This window comes from Stylophora pistillata, chromosome 3, assembly GCF_964205215.1.
Source record: "Stylophora pistillata chromosome 3, jaStyPist1.2, whole genome shotgun sequence".
Classification (NCBI taxonomy): domain Eukaryota; kingdom Metazoa; phylum Cnidaria; class Anthozoa; order Scleractinia; family Pocilloporidae; genus Stylophora; species Stylophora pistillata.
The window spans coordinates 16,920,101-16,939,913 of NC_142521.1; the positions used below are offsets into that span (position 1 = coordinate 16,920,101).

The following is a 19,813-nucleotide window of genomic DNA, read 5'->3' on the forward strand; positions in this document are numbered from 1 at the left end:
TAGCAATAAAGCCTTAGTCATTCATACCCAATCTCCTTAGTCAAATTTTGGAACAAGTAAAGAAGAGAAGGTCCCAAATCATCATGGCGACCAGTGATAAGGAATTCGCTATCGTTGTTTTCGGTGCTAGTGGATTCACCGGTCAATTTGTGGTAAGAGAGGTAGCAAAGAACTGCAAGGGAAAGTTTAAGTGGGCTGTTGCTGGTCGCAGTAAGGACAAACTGGAGAAGGTTTTGCAGGAGACAGCTAGCGAACTAGGTAGGTACAAATTGTGCATGTGCGTAACATCCCCACAGGGTGTTATTTTTCGGGTGGGGTAGCATAATATTAACATGGTTACCGTTACCTTATCGGTTTCACAGTTCTGTAAAGTTTTTTTTCGTGAAACCATCTTGTTATCATTTGAGGTTTTTAAGACTTTTACTCAGTTCTGGTGGGTTGGCAAACACTTTGTCTTGAACTTTGTTTTTTTTTGCAATACAATGTAATGGACAACTTTTGGACCTGCCCAGTGGAGTTTGGACCGGGTGATATTTTTATTTTTTCTCCCCTCTGTTTTAGGTTTTTTAAAAATGACTGACTTTATAAATTACTTGTGATATCGTGTTTTTTTTTTTTTTCTTCCTTTCTTTCTTGCTTACCACACATATACGCGGGTAGTTGCTCATGTGTACTCACATGCATTTGCTGCAAAGTCCATTGGACTTGACCTTCAGAGTTGACCATTCCACTGTAGTTTCTGCGTGCCTGTGGATGTGTTGCTCATCTGACAATCACAAGCTTTTTTGTGTTATTAACAGTCATGTAATTAAAATTAAATAGAGTGAAACACATTTCCTTTAAATTAGCAGAGACTGGGATCGGCAAGAGTACCATATAACCCCATACATTAATTATGCATTCAGTCTTTGTTCAATGAAAACAATAGCGATAACAATAGAACTCCGCAGAGACTAGTAGTCATTGTTTTCAAAATTTGGATTTTTTTTCTAAGTCTTTTTTGAAACAGGGTAGATTCGGTGCATTTTGGCTTTGCAAAACGAGAAATTTAAGGCCTTTTCCAGAGGTTTTTAATTTTGAAATATAATTTAATGTTCAGTTTCGCTTTGAAAGCGTAAAATTGGCGGGAAAATAACGTTAAGTCTAAGGTCAGGCTTTGAAGTTTGTGAGTGCAAAGTTTAAATAAATGTTGTGTCTTACCTGTTCTTGTGGTTTTGGTTGATTCTTTCATTATCCTTTCGTGCCCTAGTGATGAAAATTGCTCGTGAAGGCCGGTGCATACAGCGATGCAAAGAAACCTTTGTATCTGGTCTTTCTGGACTTCATAAAGTTGGGCGATATGTTCGATAATGCTTCCAAAGGGATCGTTTCCGTAGTGCTGACGCCACATATATTCTTGTAGGTAGCCATCGAAAAGTCCTTTGGATGTTCCTGTTTAGGGCAAACCCCGCTTGATTCCCTACCATGTATTTTCGATGCCCTGTGTGGGCGCACCGGTGAATTCCGGCGCATTGAAGCCATTCCATCGTAACCCTTTTTTAAACATCGCCACTCATACCTGTCTCGCGATGAAGCACGTCGCATCCAGCTAAGTTCATTGCTGCACCCAGCTCAAGGACATTTTACCGACGTCGCAAGGAGGTTGTGATCATTACACCACTGTATGCACCGCTCGTGATCCAATAATATTCGAAAAAGTCGAATAGAATTCAGTCTCTCCATCTCCGAGTTGTTGTTCTCCTTCTTTCTATCCTCTTCTTTCGTTGATGTTATTAGAAAGAGGTATGAATAAATTTTGTTTTCTATGTGGTATTTGGCCAATTGTAGAGAAGAAGAAATGCATCCTTTAGTGCAAAGGGGACCTTTGGTGCATTATATCAATGCACATATTGTTATGAAAATTTTTTTACTCAAAGATAAAAGAAAAAGTAGCTTTTGGAGAGGAACTCCTAACTGGTTTGCGTAGCATAGTGGTAAGGCTATGGTTTGATAATGGTCTGATTATAACGCGTTATCTGAGGAGCGATGGTTCAAGGCTCAGCAGAACTGCCAAGAAGGTAAAAAGGAAAGAAAAGAAAAAAAACCGAGGAGAAGTTATTGGGAACAAAGGGGAGAAGGGAATTGGGAACAAAGAGGAGAAGGGAGAAGAACGTGAGAAGGGAATGGAGACGAAAGAGCCACTTTCAATCTGTTTCTCTTTTATTGAAGCAGTAAGTACTTATTAGTAATGTATACATGCTAAACCCATGGGAATAAGTCATTGTCTTAAAAACAATTGGGTGCATACATAATTAATGAAATTGAATGCATAATTAATGTATGGGGTTGTATGGTACTCTTTCCCTGGGATCTTAACCTCTTCAAGAATCATGAAGAAGTGTAAGAGGATGTTAAATTTGGAAAGATAGAAAACATAAAAGCCCCATACCATATTTACACCTTAAAAGGTTGTGATCCTCTCTGTTTAACTGAAAGGGGAACTGAAGCCTAGTAAACTTTTTTTTTTTGCATTCATTTCTAGTGAGCTTTAGAAGAGTAAGATTAAGTCTTGTTGGTTAAATTCATTTACTTCTTGTTTTTTTACGAGAAAATTTGATTTGAATTCGCCTTTTTTCTGCTGTTGTAGCTGTAATACTGTAGGCTCAAAAATGGTCAGTAGCAGTTGAATACAGCAACGTTAATGGTGGGGAACTAACTTGAGAAGGCCTCATATCATATTTATTTAATTTTCGAGTTTGATTCCCATTACAAGCCATGCAACTTTTGATAACTCCATAACCATAACAAAGTTCTGAAGGAAGAGTAGGGGATTATTATTTTTCTTCATCACCAGTGACATAATAGCGAGCTAAAATAACTGCCAATAGCGCTTTTCTGAGCAGCCATACTACAAGGGCAAAATGCACCATAAAACTATTTTTTCGAGGTGAAGTTGGGCCCAAAGACTGAAAAAACGTTTGAACATTGATATTTGAGCTATAAGCTGCAATTTAAAAATGATTAAATTTTAGTCTTCAGTTCCCCTGTAAGGGGAGATGTTTTATTTCAATTGATTTAAACCTTGACAATTAATTACCCAATCTGCAAGTAATATTATAAGTATTGTATAGTGCATGGTAACAAATGTTTCATCATTTGTTCAATAATTATGTATTTTTTTATTATTCTGATAATACCTACTTAATATAATACTTACTTAGTACTTAGTTTATTTGTGTTTATATGCTTTTTACTTTGTTCATATATATATATATATAATTATATATAAGTAAGTGTAAAACGATGAAACATGAAGCAAACTTCTAACTGTTCCAGCTTTAATGTGGCGACGTTTCGGCCTTCGGCCTTCTTCAGGTGGAACGTATTTACATAGAAATTAAAAACTAAAAATCCTAGTAGGTTTACAGAATGACCTGAATTTATACTAAACGTAAGAAATAAAAATAGTATTGCATAATGCATTCCAAACCTAAATAATAGGATATAATAATGAGTAAAAGGCAAGAATGTGCAATAGGCGAAATAACCACGAATGGTTGCGAAGAACTCAATTACATTGTGTAAATGATGCCCTAATTAAGTATTATAGCGGACGCGAGTTTTGGATCTGAATTCGCGTCTTTTGTTAAGTCCGTGGGGACTGAGTGTACATAGTTGTGCGGTCCAGTAGGCCTCTCTCGTAAGTAATAATCTATCAATATAAGCTGCATCCCCTTGGCTGATAATTTTCTCAATGACAATAAAATTGATTTCAGAAATTTCGTGTTTGGTACAATTGAAGTGGACTGCAAGCTCGCACGTTTTTTTGTTTGTTCGCATAGATGACTTGTGATTGCGAAAACGCACTTTGAATTCAGTGGAAGTAGAACCCACGTATTATAAATTGCATTTCTTGCACGAGGCCAAGTAAACAACATTTCTGGAAGAGCAAGACATGTTTTGGCAAATCTTATAGGTTCGGCCTGTGGAAAAACTCCTAAATTTGGAATCTTGAATTAAAAAATTCTTACAAAGGCTGCATCTAGAGGAGCATTTAAAACAACCTCCCATTTCCTTCTCTGCCTCACTAACTTTCCCGCTCATACAAAATCTAGAAGGCGCCAAAATGTCTTCGAGGTTTTTGGTACGGCGATATGCTGGAAAAATCGATTTTGATGAGAAAATTTCCAATAACTCAGGTGACGATCTTAAGAGATGAGCATACTTTTGGATAACCCTCTGAATATCAGGGAGGATAGGATTGTAGTCGAGGACTAACGGAAATACTTTTTTGTTGGACCTGACATTTTTCTTGAGGAGTACTGATCTTTCATTTCTCAGCACTCTGTCAAATTGAAATATATATATATATATATAATATATATTCCTCCATATATATAATTATATATATAATATATATATGGAGGAAATATTGTTCATCCTCTGTCATCATTGTATGTTTGTGTTCATGTGTAGGTCAGTATGTGGGGGATGTTGGTGTTATGGTTGCTAACTGTAGTGATGAAGCTTCCCTCAGTACAATGTGTTCTTCAGCAAAGATTGTTCTGAACTGCGTTGGTCCGGTAAGAGGATTTTGTCTTTCTTTCACACTGTTAGTGGTTCAGTCCATGATTCTCAGATAATCTTAAATCTAGTTGAAACTTCAAAATATGTCTGACTCAGTCTAGCCCAATTAGGTAAATTGGCATATAAGTAGCCAATCAAATTTGAAGAGAATGTATAATCCAGTGAGCTGAATTACTTAAAAAAAGAATTTTTTTATTTTACTGTTTTGTTTCACAGTACCGGTTTTATGGGGAACCAGTAGTGAAAGCAGCAGTAGAAAATGGGTGTCATCATTTGGACATCAGTGGAGAACCAGAGGTATAGAATTAAACAGTTTATGGTGAATTAGAGCTCAATTCTTATTAATTTTCAACATTCTTTTTTCCCTTTAATTATTGAGATCTACTCTGTACAATAAATTTCTCAGCCCTAAGAAGTTACAAGTTACCCTGAATATGACAAAAACTGAGTTCATGTTTATTGCAACAATTTACGGAAAGTCCCTCTCTTATTACAAGTAACGAAAATACAATCAAACAAGTAACTCCGCTAAATCCCTTGGAGTTTATGTCGATCAAAATACAAATTGTGAGTGTCATATTGAAAACATCTCTAAGAAGACAGCTTGTGCCCTTGGTGTGATTAAACAAATTCGGCATCTCACTCCATTTAATTTTTTAATTATTAAAGTTTATAATAGCCTTATTCAACCACATTTTGATTATAGCAATGTAGTGTGGGGAAACTGTAACAAACGCCTGCCTAAAAAACTGCAAAGGCTGCAAAATCGGGCAGCTTGCATCTTAATGTCAGCGAGCTATGATAGTAATTTGGATGATTTGTTCTGGGCGCTGGGGTGGCAAAGACTCTACTATCAAAGATTGGAACAGAAATCTATCCTAATGTATAAAACATTACATGGTATGACACCTGATTATCCGCTGAGATCAAGATTTGTATATCATGACAGTGTAAGTGCTTATCATTTAAGGAATACCAACAACAAATTAGTTCTTCCACAACCTCAAACTGACTATCTCAAGAGAAGTGTTTTGTACAGTGGAGCTCAATTGTGGAACAACTTACCTATAGACCTAAGACAAGCGTCTTCGCTGACCGATTTCAAATCTAAATTAAATCGCCACAGTTTAAAGTAAGATCTTAATGTAAGTAATTTTTAGACATGGCCTCCATGAAAAGCAGAATTTTTTATTTATATCTTTTATTTGAATTGTTATTACCAAATTATTGTTGTTAGATAGATAGGTTTCTAGTATAGAAATTAACTAAATCAACTGATGGAAAAACCATGTATAAAAATAGTTATTCTATCCTCCTATCCTAAAAGTTACTGTAGTTAGTAATTATCTTTTTGTCTTACTGTTTCTATTAGGAATTGTATTAATTTTGTAAACTTAAAAGAAATTACTTTTTGGACTCCTGAGTGATGAAAATAATCAATTATTAGGGGATTAGTAGTTGATCTCATACCAAATTCTCCAAACTAACATCCTAACAGAAAATTTCTATGGAAGACACTAAAGAATGAACTACAATGCATTATTGAGATCTTGATGATGAATGGGATAAAACACAACTTCATGTGTATTTTATTTGTTTGGAAGTCTACAGCCACTAAGTCGCTTTATCTGCTAGTACAGCATATCATAATTCAAAGAGTAACTTAAACACACATTTTTCTGTACAAAAAGTTGTCAGCCTAGTTGTTCATTTGTGCTATATATTTTTTTTTTTGTTTTTTTTTTTTGTGCATTTCTTTTCTTAGTTCCTGGAAACAATGCAGCACAAGTACCATGACAAAGCTGTTTGTGCAGGGGTTCATGTTGTGGGTACTTGTGGATTTGATAGCATCCCAGCTGACATGGGCGTGGTTTTTACCCAAGAAAGTTTTCCAGGTGCTGAACAGTTATGCAGATGTTATACAGTATACTTTAGATTTTAGTAAAATGGCTGTATTCCATATCCTATAGAGGGGTGAAAGACACAGTGGCTGTAAAAGAAGACCACAAAATTAAAGCAAGGTTCATTAATGCACTGTCTCACAAACATTCCACAAGTCTCTTGGGAGGGAGGTCAGAGTAAAAGGCAAATGGTTAAAGCTCAAAACATCAGCTCTAAAAACTCTTAACAGAGCAGAAGCCAATTTACATTAATTTATCAACTCAGTTGATAAATTATCTTGTAATGCCCTCCACCAATACCACACCTCAGTTTCTTTAGAAACTTACCCCTTACTTATTAATTTTATTTATGGAGTTAGTCTGGAATACTGTCTTTACTTTTTGTCAATATGCTTTAATGTTATATCTTTTAGGTGAACTGTGCCATTTGGAGAGCTTCTTGACTCTGCATTCTGGTCCTAAGGTAATTGGAAGGCATTTGATAACATTTTGGTTACTAGCTTTACACATCAAAGACTGTAAGTAAACTGGTCTGAAGTGCACACTGATAGTACACAATGTAAGCTGTACAACAAGCTATCTTTTCATGTCATAGAAGGTGCGTGTAGCATTTTCTTGTTAAATCTGATTTTGCATGTTTTTGAATTTTCAGGGATCAAAGGGGCATTATGGGACATACCAGTCGATCATTTATGGCATAGCAAGTGACAGGGAAGGAAATCTGAAAAAGCTGCGAAAAGAATTGTTTCCAACACCAATGCCAAAGTTTGGACCTAAACTAGCCAGGCGGTTTGTAACTTTTGTAATTTTACTTATGGGTATTACTTATGGGTATGAGGTTGGGGTGGGGGGAGGGGAGAGGTTGAGGTTTGGGTGGGGGGAGGGGAGAGGTTGAGGTTTGGGTGGGGGGAGGGTAGAGGTTGGGGTGGGGGGAGAGGAGAGGTTGAGGCTGGGGGGAGCAGTGAGGAGGGGTGGGTGGAGTGGGGTAATTTAGCAAACTAAGGCTCATGCCAAATCTCTCTCTCCCTTAAAGTGACAGCTATGTACTAAGTGGTTCGCATGTACTGGTACAATTTTCAGCTATTTTTTTGGGGGGGGGATTGAAGTTGACATCACTTCAACCATAAATTCCTCTAGAACCACACCATTAAAACTGTTTCCTCTAAAACCCAGCAACTAAATCTGATAAGCTCTGTCCCCTGTCTATTCAAAAACAAAGTGATGGTGGCTATAACTATAATGATGATAATAACAGTAAATGTGATGATAACAAGTTAGTAGAAAAGAGAACCAGACAAATTGGCAAGGGAATCATATTCAGAACTGGAATTCATGTGCCAGTCAGTGGATTGGAATGAATTGAAAACTTCCCTTCGATACTTTGCTAGGAGAAAGAAACAGAAAAAAAGGGCTTCAGCATGTTACATTTACATGTAAGTCAGTGATTGTGTTGGTCACATAATTAACCTTAATGTTGGACCTTTATATTAATTACCACTAGGAGTTTCATTTCGTACAGTGATGAGGTACAAAAGTGGTGCATTCCTTTCCTCGGAGCTGATCCATCTGTGGTTAGGAGAACACAGCGACACAACGTTAAAGTGCGAGATAAGAAGCCAGTCCAATATGGCGCTTATGTGTCTCAGCCATCTCTTATGGTCATTCTGCTTTTCCTGTTCTTTGGTTTCTTCTTTTACATCTTGTGTCAGTTCAAGAAAGGACGTCAATTGCTGGAAAAGGTAAGCCTTGTTGAATTCGCTTCTAGCATAAATCTGATATTTGTAAAATTAAAAAAGCACAGTGATGTGCTCCACCTGGTCAGAGGTTACTTCTGGAGTCCCACAAGGCTCCATATTGGGGCCGTTATTCTTCGTAATATTTCTAAGTGACTTGCCCGACGCAGTTCTCCCTGGAAATGCTATAGCGATATACGCTGACGACTGCAAGTGTTCAAGAATCATCGATGGTGCTAGCGATCTATGTTTATTTCAACAGGACCTAGTTAATCTTTATCAGTGGGGTATTCGCTATTCTATGGACTTTCGTGTCAAAAAGTGTAAAATCATGAGAATAACAAAGAGAAAACAACCTTATGTCTCTGATTTTTCCTTGGATAATTCCATCTTGGAAGAAGTTAAAGAATTCAAAGACTTGGGGGTAACAACTACTGAACACTTGAATTGGAATTCGCACATTGATATTATTGTGTCTAAAGCAAACAGAATGCTAGGGCTAATCAAAAGAACATACAGAGGACTGGACGACTCAAACACACTGAAAAGTCTCTACTGCGCATTGGTACGATCGAATGTTGAATACTGCTCTGTGGTATGGTCACCCTACACCAAAAAGAACACAGAAAAGCTTGAAAAAGTACAAAAAAGAGCAACCAAATTCATATTAAAGACTGAGGACAATTATGAGGCTCGTCTGAAGAAGTTAAATTTGATGTCATTAGAAAAAAGGAGATTTTAGCTGACGTTACATTTTTATATAAAGCCCTCAACGGAATTATTTACATGAATATTGACTCTTATGTTGATTTTTATTCGGATGCTGACCATTATTCAGTTAGGAAATATGACAATTTATCTTTAAAGAAGAAATACTCAAGAACAAATCCTCTCAAATATAGTTTTTTTCTTATGATAGTTGATTCCTGGAATCTTTTGCCCTTTGATACTCGTAGAGCAGCAAGTGTAAATAGTTTTAAGGCATGTGCTAAGAAGTATTTAGTGGATAATATATCTAATTAATATATCCCGTGGAATTTGTATAATAATTATTTCTAGTTTAAAACACAGTAATATATTTTTAGCCTATTTAACTTTGGTGATCTATTTTCATATGGAGTCCTGGACTCCTTTACGGATTATCCATATGGCGTTTCTTTTCTTTTCGCTTGTACTTTATAACTTTGTTTTAACTGAGCCATTAAATTGTAATAAATAAATAAAAATAAAATGATTTATCGTAAGGAAACAATGAAACTGACAAAAAGAGAAAGGCCTGACCACGTTAAATTTTGAGGGGAAATTCTAAGTAAAAGGCATTTAATACCTATGCAACTACATTGTAGTTTTATGTTTTCTAAGTTCTTTCAGGTAACATTGTCTTGTACTTGTCTTTTCTCAGCACCCTAAGTTCTTCTCGTGTGGCTTTTTCTCGCATGAAGGACCAACCAGAGAACAGGTGAGGTGTTTAATAATATACGTGGCAGCCGAAAACGGGTATAATACACTCTAACGTCTCTCTTAATTTTTTTTACGCTTCATATTCCGTCGTATATTAGACTGCCTTACACTTTGACTGTCATACTGAGGAAGTACAATTTTTGTAAATCTCTTCATTCCTGTTTGTTATCCACAGCAGATTGTCATCTATCGAGAATTGAACATGTCCACACTTCAAGGCCTTCTCACGAGTGTATTTGAGACCTAGCTTCGGTCAACTAACTGTTGGCTCAGAACCTCGAGTTAATTTTCCGTACACTAGTTGTTTCGTTGTTCTGTGGAGCAACTTTCATTTGAGTGATGAGAGTGATCCGGGGTTTCTTTGGTTTTACTTTACTTTGCTCTGTGGTTGGTTCACAAAACTTGCACCACTCTCTCAACCAATCAGATGCAAACTAAGACCAATCGCAGCTTGGTCGCCCGCGTTTTCGCGCGCTTTGAGTTCTCTTTGCTTCTCAGTATGTTTTCCTTTCTTCTGATTGGCCGCTCTGATTACTTTGGCTTTACTACACTCAAACCTATCATTTGTGTGACAAACATGTGCTAGCCAGGGTAGACGATTCGTGTAGGCTTGCTGCATATGATAAATGTGGAATCTCGTGAAGAACCGCCTTCCGGTTAGCTCAATACATAGAGCGCTGGACTGCTGTGCGGGAGGTCGAGGGTTCGAGCCCTGGCCGGACCAACACTCAAGGTCTTAAAATAATTGAGAAGAATATGCCACCTTTCTATAACATCAAGAAATGGTTAGATATTCTAGTCTTCTCGGATAGGGACGAATAAATGGAGGTCCCGTCTCCTATAGAGTTAGGGGTAGGAGACGTTAATTTCCCGCACACACGAGATTACTGTGTGATGGATGTCCTCCCCTGGGGTGGGGTGGGTGGGATTTATTGGGTGGACTACTCACATGGTTCGCATATGTTCCGTTCTGGTCCTACCCTACTGGGGTAATGCAGTGAAAATGGTTACAGAATGCCTGGGAGAAAGCCCTAAAAGAGATCTGTTGGAATGCTGGATTCTTCTGTCTGAAATACAATCTATTTTATTGATTGTCTTATCATATTATAAATGAAACGTAAACCTCTTCATTATTTGCAGATGGCAGAAACTTCGTTTTCTTTCGTTATGAAGGGAGCTGGGTACAGTAAAAAGGCTGTGCAGTCGGGGTAACTCGGAAGTCTACCTACTTTTTTGTAGTTGTTTTTGTCGTTTATATTTTATATATTTTATGAGGAAAAAATTGCTAAATGCTGATTGCCTGAGACAGGGGGCATTTTTCATCGATTTTCGTAATTTCCCCGGAAAATTTCTCGAACTGAAAACATTAAAGAAGGCTTAACTTTGCATAAAATTATAAAAATTCGATTGATGGCGAGTGTTTTTTTAGCAGGGCTGGTTTCATTGCTTTGGTGTTGTTGTACAAAAATGAACTTCCATCAAGCTGACTCGTGCGTTTTACAGTTCTCTGACGAAATTTCAAAACAGTGTGTACAGTTTCGCATTGTAACTGAAGGCGATGATTGAAATGTTTTGATTAGGTAACGTTGGGAACAGTGATATCACTAATGCAGAAATGTTAACTACACAGGGATGTCCCAGCTAAACCCGATTGTCAGATAGTAACCAAAGTCACAGGACCAGGTGAGACCGAATTGTTGTTTTTTTTTTTCTTTTGTTTTTTTTTTTTTTTTTCAACAACCATATACTCTGCTTGAGCTTAAAGAGGTTGGTTCACGCACCTAGAACACACATCTAGGTCTTTCAATTACCAAAATAATTTAGTTACAGCCTCGTAACTGAAAAGGACAAATTTCAAGAGGAAAAAAGAGATACGCAGGGCTATGTATTTCAAGTTTGCCCCAGTTCTTGCAATAAGGCCATTAACAGGTCGTTATTGCGAGCAATATAGAACTATTTAAACAATCAGAGTAACTAAAGTTCAGGGCATGTTCACGGTGCAATGTGTTGTATGCTGTAACATGCCTGTTTTTTTATCTCGTCAGAGGCGGGTTATGTTGCCACTCCTATCTGCATGGTACAGGCTGCGATGGTGATCCTGGAAGAGACTTTGCCAAACAGGTGTCTATATAGTGTATTTTGACTGAAAAATTACGATTTATCTCGAGGACAACAGCTTCAATTGATTTACACTGTGTTCATTTTTCTTTTTTAGTGGAGGTGTACTTACTCCTGCTGCAGCTTTCACTGGAACATCATTGATTGATCGGCTCAATGAAAATGGTGTTATGTTTTCAGTGCTAAGTTGCAAAGAAAGCGAAAAGTGAACTTGAGCACACCAACGACTGCTCCTAGGACAAAAGAATGACTGAAAGGAATAGATAAGAACGTTCACTATATTTAGGTCCAATGGTTCTTTTTGTGATAGTCAGCATCTTTATCGTTAGAAATTCTGCAATAATCTGGGGTACTAACAAGAGGAAAGTGAAATTATCCTATCGGGAACAAAACGTGATCGTACGATAAAAGTAATGAACAAATTAATAACTAAACACCTTCAAGCTTTCTCACTTGCTGGGGAAAATATGCTATTTAGAGCAAAAGATGGTGCGATTTGTGAATAAGTCGCACCAATTAGAGTCAATCAGATTGAAAGGATCATCAGTAATTTCAAAATGAATACAATGAATATAAAAACACCTTTATCTATCCATACATCTTCAGCGTAATAATCAATCAGTTTGGCATAATATCAGGTCTGATATATATCAATCGGTGCTCCATCGCAAGTGCTGCAATCTTATTGGCTCCGATACTCGCCAACAAAATCAAATAGATTCCATATGGCCGTATGTCTGTTCTGTTAAGAAAACCTACAGATAAGATTGGAAAGCTGTCTTTGTGAGTTCATATAAAATTATATCAACCTAACGACTAATATTCAAGAAGTTAAATCATGGGTGGAGAAAATATCTCTTAGCAGGGCTCGAGTTTAATTTTTGGATCACTAACCCTTCGGGGTAGTAGCCATATTTTTTACTAACCAAATTATAAAGTTTGGTATCCAAGCTCACAAGTTACGGTATCTCAAATATGGAACATTTTGATCATAACGACTAGGGCAAATTAAAGAGTAGCTGAAATTGCATGGTGACCTTAAAAACGTTGACAATTATACAACTATTTTATTTCCCTTTCGTTTACCATCAATAGTCAAGGACAGTACATCTACAGCACATTCTCTAAAAAGAGTTTAAGTTGATTAAACAACTTGAGTATTCTAAGTATTCCTCTGAGAGTCGGGTCTACGTGCTCTTTGTCCTGAGGTCTACCAATGTTTAAATATGTCAAGAAATTTTACTAACCATGTCGGGTTAGTTGGGACACATTTTTGGTAACCAAACGGTGAAAATTACTAACCATTGGTTAACGGTTTACCGTTAATTTCGAGCCCTGATAGTTATCTCGCAATAATAATAATTAAAAAAAAGATTACACCGAAGAGATTTTTATGTTTAATTTGAAACCACTTTTTTCCCATTCAGGTATGCTAGACCTGCAGACAACGACAAGTGAAAATCTACCTTTCGTCAAATTTATACGATTTTGCACTCATTAGAAAAAGATCTGTTTTTGGCAAACTCTTCGGGCCGGCTATTTACGTGAGGTCTAATTCAAACCACGGTTTTGACGCAAGCAGCGGGACTCGTGGATTCTCTATAAGTGGGTTGATTCAATTAAAGAAATGCCCTTCCATTAACTTTCGGCCCTTTTCACACTGTTCACAAGCATGAATGTTTAGATAAAGGGTTCCAATTAATTGAAAGTTTATTGAAGATGGCTTGGAATGCATTTTCATTAAACAACGGCCAAGCCTTGTTTAACTAACAGGCCCTTTATTCCTTCATTTTACTATCGAATTCTTGTCATTCCAAGTCCTTAGATCATCCCAGTTTCTACCAATGATATTTATCCAATTATTTACAATCCACTTGTGGCCCCCTAGGACGTCGCATCCTCCGTGATATGATCTGAGATCGAGGCTTGAAATCCAACCAGATGTTTTATCAGTCACGTGATTATACCACATGATCGCAGTGCCTCGTTTTGGTGTCACCCTTAGATTGGCTTTAGAGCAGTAGGCGCTTAGATTGGAAAGGTAGTTTGATTTCCTCATCCATGTCTGATTAAAGAATAGGGGAAATGGACAATTAAAAAAAAACATATGTCTCATAGTTAACCGAACTGGGAGTCCTTTAAAGACGGTATCAGTGACCTAGCCTACCTGATACCCAGCCTCAAGACTAATGATTTAGCCGAAATTTTAACTTGACGATAACAGTGTGAATTAGTCAAATCTTAAAATTCAGACGAGAGTTTCGGTAGTAATAAGTCGTCGTACTTGTTTTCGAAAGAATAAGGATTTCCCTTAATTTTGAGCTCCATCCATGACGAAAAAGTTACAAAGATTTTTTTGAGCATAATTTGCGATGAAAAAACTTAGGAAGAATTAACCCTTTTTCGGCCAATCACATAATAGGTTATCATACTAACTGATAAAGGCTAATAGTTTCGAAAGAAACTGTTTGGGGCTGCGTCGGTGGGAGTAACGAAATAATTTGGATATATCAACAAAGTTGAAATGGTAAATTGGCCACCGTAACGATTACAAAAGCTGACGTTTCGAGCGTTAGCCCTTCATTTCGAGCGTTAGCCCTTCGCCCTTCGTTCCGACGAAGGGCTAACGCTCGAAACGTCAGCTTTTGTAATCGTTACGGTGGCCAATTTACCATTTCAACTTTGTTGATATATCCAAATTATATCATACTAACCTGTTGGTTGAATGTGTCACTATCGGCAATTGGAAAAGCGGTTTGTCCTCCTCCCGCCACATCGTTGAGAAAGTAGAGAATTGTTATGTACCTGGTTAAGGAATGAACTGTAGCTTTACAGGAAAGGTATTGTTATTATTATTACTCTTGTATAATTGCAATTTAAAGAGTAAAAAGAGCGGGGGAATGCAGTGGATGCTTGGCTTGAAGTTTAGAAAGCGTTCAAGAGCCTGGAAATGAAATAAGGCAAGAAACGCTCGGAGATCAAAACGTTCATAAACATCGTCGACCAACTGACCTGCAGATACGACATTTATCTAATGATCTTCGATGACAGCACGTAGCCTCGGCATGAAGTGGATGTGAGTCATAATGGCAGTGATAATGACCTCCTGGGCCATATTGTACAGCCTGCAATGAAAAAACATAAATAACTTCCATCTCTCATCGGTCTATAACATAAAAATTCCGTTAAAAATTATTAAATCGTTCCTACCACAGGAGTTTCACTGCCTTTTATTATTTCAATTGGAAGGCCCGTGAGAGCAGCCTTTCTGAAAAAGAGATTACAAATATCTTAATATTCAAAGCTTTGAGTCACTGTTTGATATCATAAGGAGCATTTCATCGATTGGTATTGGTCTGTGGTGACTGCACCTACTTTACATCAAGTGTTGTCGAGATCGGGTCATCTGCGGCGAACTCAATGTATGTCTGGTTGCTATGGCGACCTTTGACCTTTGGTTCCAGACTTCCTACTTGCTTCATATATTTCATGATGTCGGCTGGTACAAATTCACTTCGATGAATCCATCCTGAGAGAAATTTATGAATTTTATCATTTAATTTGATCTAAAGGAGTCACCAATCTTGCCGTAGCATAATGGCCATGCTGACGAGAAATCAGGACTTCAAAGATTTGCGACCAGAATGAAGCATCATCTAAATAATAAAGACTCAGCAAAGTGACCACGCCTTTTAAATCACCCATGATAACAACTTCAACCGTTTCGATTGAGAAAATTACACGTTCAATGCACTAATCAGTGAAAGTCATTGTTCAATCCAACCTCCTTCTCAGGTTCTCTCTCTCTCTCTGTCTCCCCCTCCCCCCCTCCCCCGCTTGTCTTCCTTTTATTTGAGGTGAGACGACAAGGGGATCTAGGAACGAGGGTTTGTTCACTTAAGGTCAGGCTTCTTCTTAATCATTTGACTCACCAGATTTGACCTTGCCAATATTCAACGTTGTAAGCCTGCGAAAGTGACCCACGGTTAGTGTTTAGTTAGTATCTGTAAAATTTAGTTAAAAGGGATTACAGTGTAAAGTGAATATAGAGAAATACGTAATTTTTTTACATTTTCTTCACATCCTCTGTTGCGAAATGCAGATCCCAGAAGTAACGCATACCAGCAATGACCTTCAATAAAAGAAGAATTAAGGGCTAAATTAAAGTTGGTGAAACTACAAGGTAAGATGAAACAGCGAGACCCTATTTAAAACCTTAATTCCACAGCCACGATTATGGTAACATTCCAAATAAATTTTTTACCTCGTCGCTATTTATTAAGTCATCTCGGTTGAGATCCCAGTGATCGAAAGAGGTCTGAGACAGAAGGTCGTCCATTGAGTGATGAAACACATCACTGTTCTCCAGTCTCCCATGCTCGGCCATCGCAAGAACTCTGTTGATCTCGGCTTCATTCAAGAAAGCGGGGATTTCTAAAGGCATTTAAATATATATCATGTCTTAGGAAAGGCTTGTCTTAAATGTATTTCTATGCAAAGCTCTTAATGCAATGAATCTTAGGCCTTAAAAATAAATTTATTTAGAATTTAAATGGCAGCGGAATATGTTTCACGGCGTCTACTAATTTCACGTGACTAGATTTGTCCTCAACTCGAACTCAAATGTGTGTGATACACTTACCGAAAATAGGGGGCCTTACACTCAGTGTTTTTACCGTAAAAGGTAGCTCTCCTTTAATGAGCTCGATTTGTTGAACAAAACCAACCTAGTACAGGGCAATCATAGTTCATAATCAGTTTAAAAATGGAGTGGGAAATACTATTCTTAGGTATTCCACTCTATAAGTGTCACTGCTATTCATTTGGTGCTCATTTTGATACCTTAACAGGATCCAGGCGAGGTAACTTCGTTCTTCGAACAACGCACGGACCTTGCACATCGTCAAAATGACTCTGTCCAGAAGAGTTTAAGGCCGCCAGAAAAAGAATTATAGTCTGCAACACAAACGCCTTTCGACGAGAATGCATTGTGTATCATTTTCGAAAAGGCATTGTAAAATTGCTAAGCTAAAATAAAGCGCTGGAAGATGAAATTCTGTAGTATGAAACGTAAGTTAAAGAATGGGCAACATAGAACACGTGCTCCTTGCAGCGTGTAAGTCGACAGGTACCGGCAATAACAAGAGACAACATTTCAAAAGTAGTAGTGAGATTACTTCCTCCTCTTAATTTCCTTTTCAAATTTTCAATTTCTTTAACTATTTGACTGATTTCTATTTTTATCTGAACAAATACGCAAAACTAATTTTCTTTTTTGTTGTTGTTTAATGTCTAAGGACGATACCTGAGTTTAGGAATTTTGCGACAGTTATATTTTGATAAAGAATGTTTTTCTGTTGTTTCCATAGTACCTGCTATGCGGTGACCAAATGCCACTGAATTTTATAGTAAATATTTTCTTTTCTTTCGCTGTAACTTTGATTGTTATTTTTTTTCATAGCTTTAGGATTTTTCATCTTTAAACTGAGACACTTTAGATCCAGCTTAAGGCGTAAACCTCGAAATTAACAGACACAATTTTCTTTACTGGCAGCCATGCCATGTCCCCTGGGAGACCATTGGCAGCTCTGAAGAACAACAGTACAACAGAAAATCTAAACTAAACACCTTTCACCCTCAAATTTAATGCTACTTTTAACAACTATGAGCTTCCATATTTGAAGTTAACATACACTACAAAAATAAAAGATTTCGGAAAAGAAATTTCAAATAAAACCTCGAATCATGGTTGCTATTCAACTGTAATGGAAAAAAAAAGTAAAAAGTACTCGGTCAGTTGCAAATCAGTTAACACCCCTTGCGATCTAGAATCCTCTTAGATTTACTTGAGAGCAGTTTTACAATATTTGAAGAATTTAGATTTCCCTTTTAACCTACTGGTGGCTCAACTTCTTCAATGATAACCTTATTGGCTTGATTTGACCCTGTATAAGCATCTCCATTGGTATTAAAAGGGACGCCACAATTGCCAACGCTGAATCCAACACGAACTTTACCAGCAGCAATTCCGCCACAATAGCCCTCTATGTTGGTGGGTCTGTGGATGTTGATGTTGGTGCTTTGGTACAGAGAACCATCAATGGGAGCGGGAACTTTGCACTCTGCTCCATTGAAAGTGAAGTACCATCTCTTACAACACCCTGTGCAGCTAGTGATACGAATATTACCCATGTAAACCACGCGAAGGTAAGAATCGCTCCTGAGCTTAACAAAGTCACACGCCTGAAAATGTTGATCAAGTAGGTTATTCCGCAAGTAAACTGTTTTGGTATCAGCTGCCTATGTCGGAATTTACTGCAAATTACGTTTTTCTCAGTTTGAAATTCAAGCCCAACTTTGTAGTCAGGTATAGCTGAGGTTAAACACAAAGAATTTAGAGCCAGACGGAAATTTGTCAAAGATTTTCTAGGATTCATCACTTTTCGTTTCGTTTTGTTTGTTTGTTTTATGCATGACGATAAAAATGATGCAGCATCACTGATTAAAAACGTAATCGTCTCAAAGCTGACTCAACGTTCGTAAAGCATCGTGATGCACTGTGTGAAGAATTTATTCCCCATTTCTATAAATAAACTTAATTTTCGTTTCAGAAAAAAAGGTTAATGCTTACATTTCGTAGTTAAAGGAAAAGATTTTCTTCATAATAGTAAATGATTTTCTTACATGCACTTGTCCATTGTCTCTGCCATCCTTTGTATTGTCATGTACCCAAGTGCATTGTTTCCATCGTCGAGAATTTCCAGCAACACTCTGACCACAGCCGCAGTAAGCAGATGTCCCTGGTGTTCCTGGGACTCCAGGCGTTCCTGGAGTTCCCGGTTGACCAGGTGGACCTTCGCAGCACTGGCGGCAGAGAATAGATGGAGCTCCGTTAGTTTAGACAATAATGGGGTGGGGTGGGGCTGTGTCATTGATAATGGGGAGACAATAATAGACGTGTCGTGCTTTTCAGATGAAAAATAAGTTTTCACTTTAGACAGCATTAAGAAAATGTATTAAAACACAACCATTAGAGCATCAAATTGGCATGTAGTTTACTGTACAGCAAACTAAAAAAATTCAACTTCTTTTCCTCTACTTTCAGCCCTTTGTACGACAATCGAGAGTACTTAGAAAAACTGAGGATAAACAAGTTTCTTCCTTTTCTTTTGAAGGGTTGATCAAAGGATACAGGGGAGGTACCGGTAATCAAGCTCGTAATTTATTTTCAACGTTTTCCTTCGTAGAAAAAGTCACGCTTAATGAGAAGACGTAAAGATTCAAATGCAAAGTTAGCACGGGACTCTTGAAAAATACAGAAGACGCGCGTCATTCGTGAATTTTTATGTACGTAAGGATTGTGAAATGCCTAGTTGGAGGGTTGTGGTAGTATTCACAAGCTCCTCTATTAAACTACTAGAGTTTTTTTAAATCCCTAATGAACTGGCGAAATAAATCACGAAGAAACAATAAGCATGAGACTTACTGTCGATTGCCCATCCGTGCAAGCAAATACAACAAGGCTCCACAGCAAGGCGGTGAATGCCATACGCAACAGATGCATCATGGATTATTACGAAACACGAGAGCTGTATTTACTTGTTCACTTGGCAATTAAACTACAAAGATCAAACTTCGAGAGAAAAACCAAAACAGTTGTTGATGTTCAATCTTCACCTTGCTTTGTGGACTCTTAATAACCAGGAAAGGCAGAGGAAAATACCTCAGGATTAGCTAAATCTGCTTTTTAACTTGATATAACTTTCTTATATACATTGCAGTAACTATCTAATACGTGATCAAAAGTGCAGAGGTTATCTTTTGGGACGAAAACGTTAGATAAGACATATCGGAAGGAGGCGATGAATTACGCAAATCCTGCACGTTCGCACACCTGAAGCTATTTACATGAAAGAACAAGTCTTCCCGTTTGTCTAGAGTCGGAAAACACGTAAGAGAATTGAGAGCCCTCCGAATAGTATGTTGAGCCAAACTCAAACGCCCCTCTTACAAATAAAATTGAATTCTTGTTAT

At 37.6% G+C, this 19,813-nt stretch overlaps 3 protein-coding genes across 4 annotated transcripts; 1 reads left to right on the forward strand and 2 right to left on the reverse strand.

Annotated features, from left to right (window-relative positions):
* The first annotated feature begins 43 nt into the window (after positions 1 to 43).
* Positions 44 to 13,163, forward strand: LOC111326870 (saccharopine dehydrogenase-like oxidoreductase). Of its 2 annotated transcripts, none has more exons than XM_088751804.1 (12): positions 44 to 258; positions 4,456 to 4,562; positions 4,783 to 4,863; positions 6,332 to 6,461; positions 6,881 to 6,930; positions 7,120 to 7,256; positions 7,969 to 8,206; positions 9,603 to 9,659; positions 10,802 to 10,869; positions 11,292 to 11,344; positions 11,707 to 11,782; positions 11,877 to 13,163. In XM_088751804.1, exons 1-12 carry the CDS (start codon positions 84 to 86, stop codon positions 11,986 to 11,988), a joined length of 1,284 nt encoding a protein of 427 aa, XP_088607930.1. In that variant the 5' UTR covers positions 44 to 83; the 3' UTR covers positions 11,989 to 13,163. The 2 variants fall into 2 exon arrangements, with proteins under 2 accessions (XP_088607930.1, XP_088607931.1); XM_088751805.1 differs by lacking the exon at positions 44 to 258 and adding an exon at positions 1,967 to 2,210.
* Positions 12,827 to 17,247, reverse strand: LOC111326891 (transmembrane prolyl 4-hydroxylase). The gene is made up of 10 exons (XM_022930974.2): positions 16,622 to 17,247; positions 16,422 to 16,506; positions 16,044 to 16,213; positions 15,850 to 15,911; positions 15,712 to 15,746; positions 15,155 to 15,308; positions 14,990 to 15,047; positions 14,792 to 14,904; positions 14,494 to 14,584; positions 12,827 to 13,844 (listed from the first exon to the last, which is right to left on the reverse strand). Exons 1-10 carry the CDS (start codon positions 16,766 to 16,768, stop codon positions 13,566 to 13,568), a joined length of 1,194 nt encoding a protein of 397 aa, XP_022786709.2. The 5' UTR covers positions 16,769 to 17,247; the 3' UTR covers positions 12,827 to 13,565.
* A 358-nt stretch (positions 17,248 to 17,605) lies between these two features.
* Positions 17,606 to 19,516, reverse strand: LOC148734777 (collagen triple helix repeat-containing protein 1-like). Its single transcript, XM_088751808.1, has 3 exons — positions 19,266 to 19,516; positions 18,464 to 18,643; positions 17,606 to 18,022 (listed from the first exon to the last, which is right to left on the reverse strand). The coding sequence occupies exons 1-3, from the start codon at positions 19,344 to 19,346 to the stop codon at positions 17,669 to 17,671; spliced, it is 615 nt and encodes a 204-aa protein (XP_088607934.1). The 5' UTR covers positions 19,347 to 19,516; the 3' UTR covers positions 17,606 to 17,668.
* Positions 19,517 to 19,813: the final 297 nt, after the last annotated feature.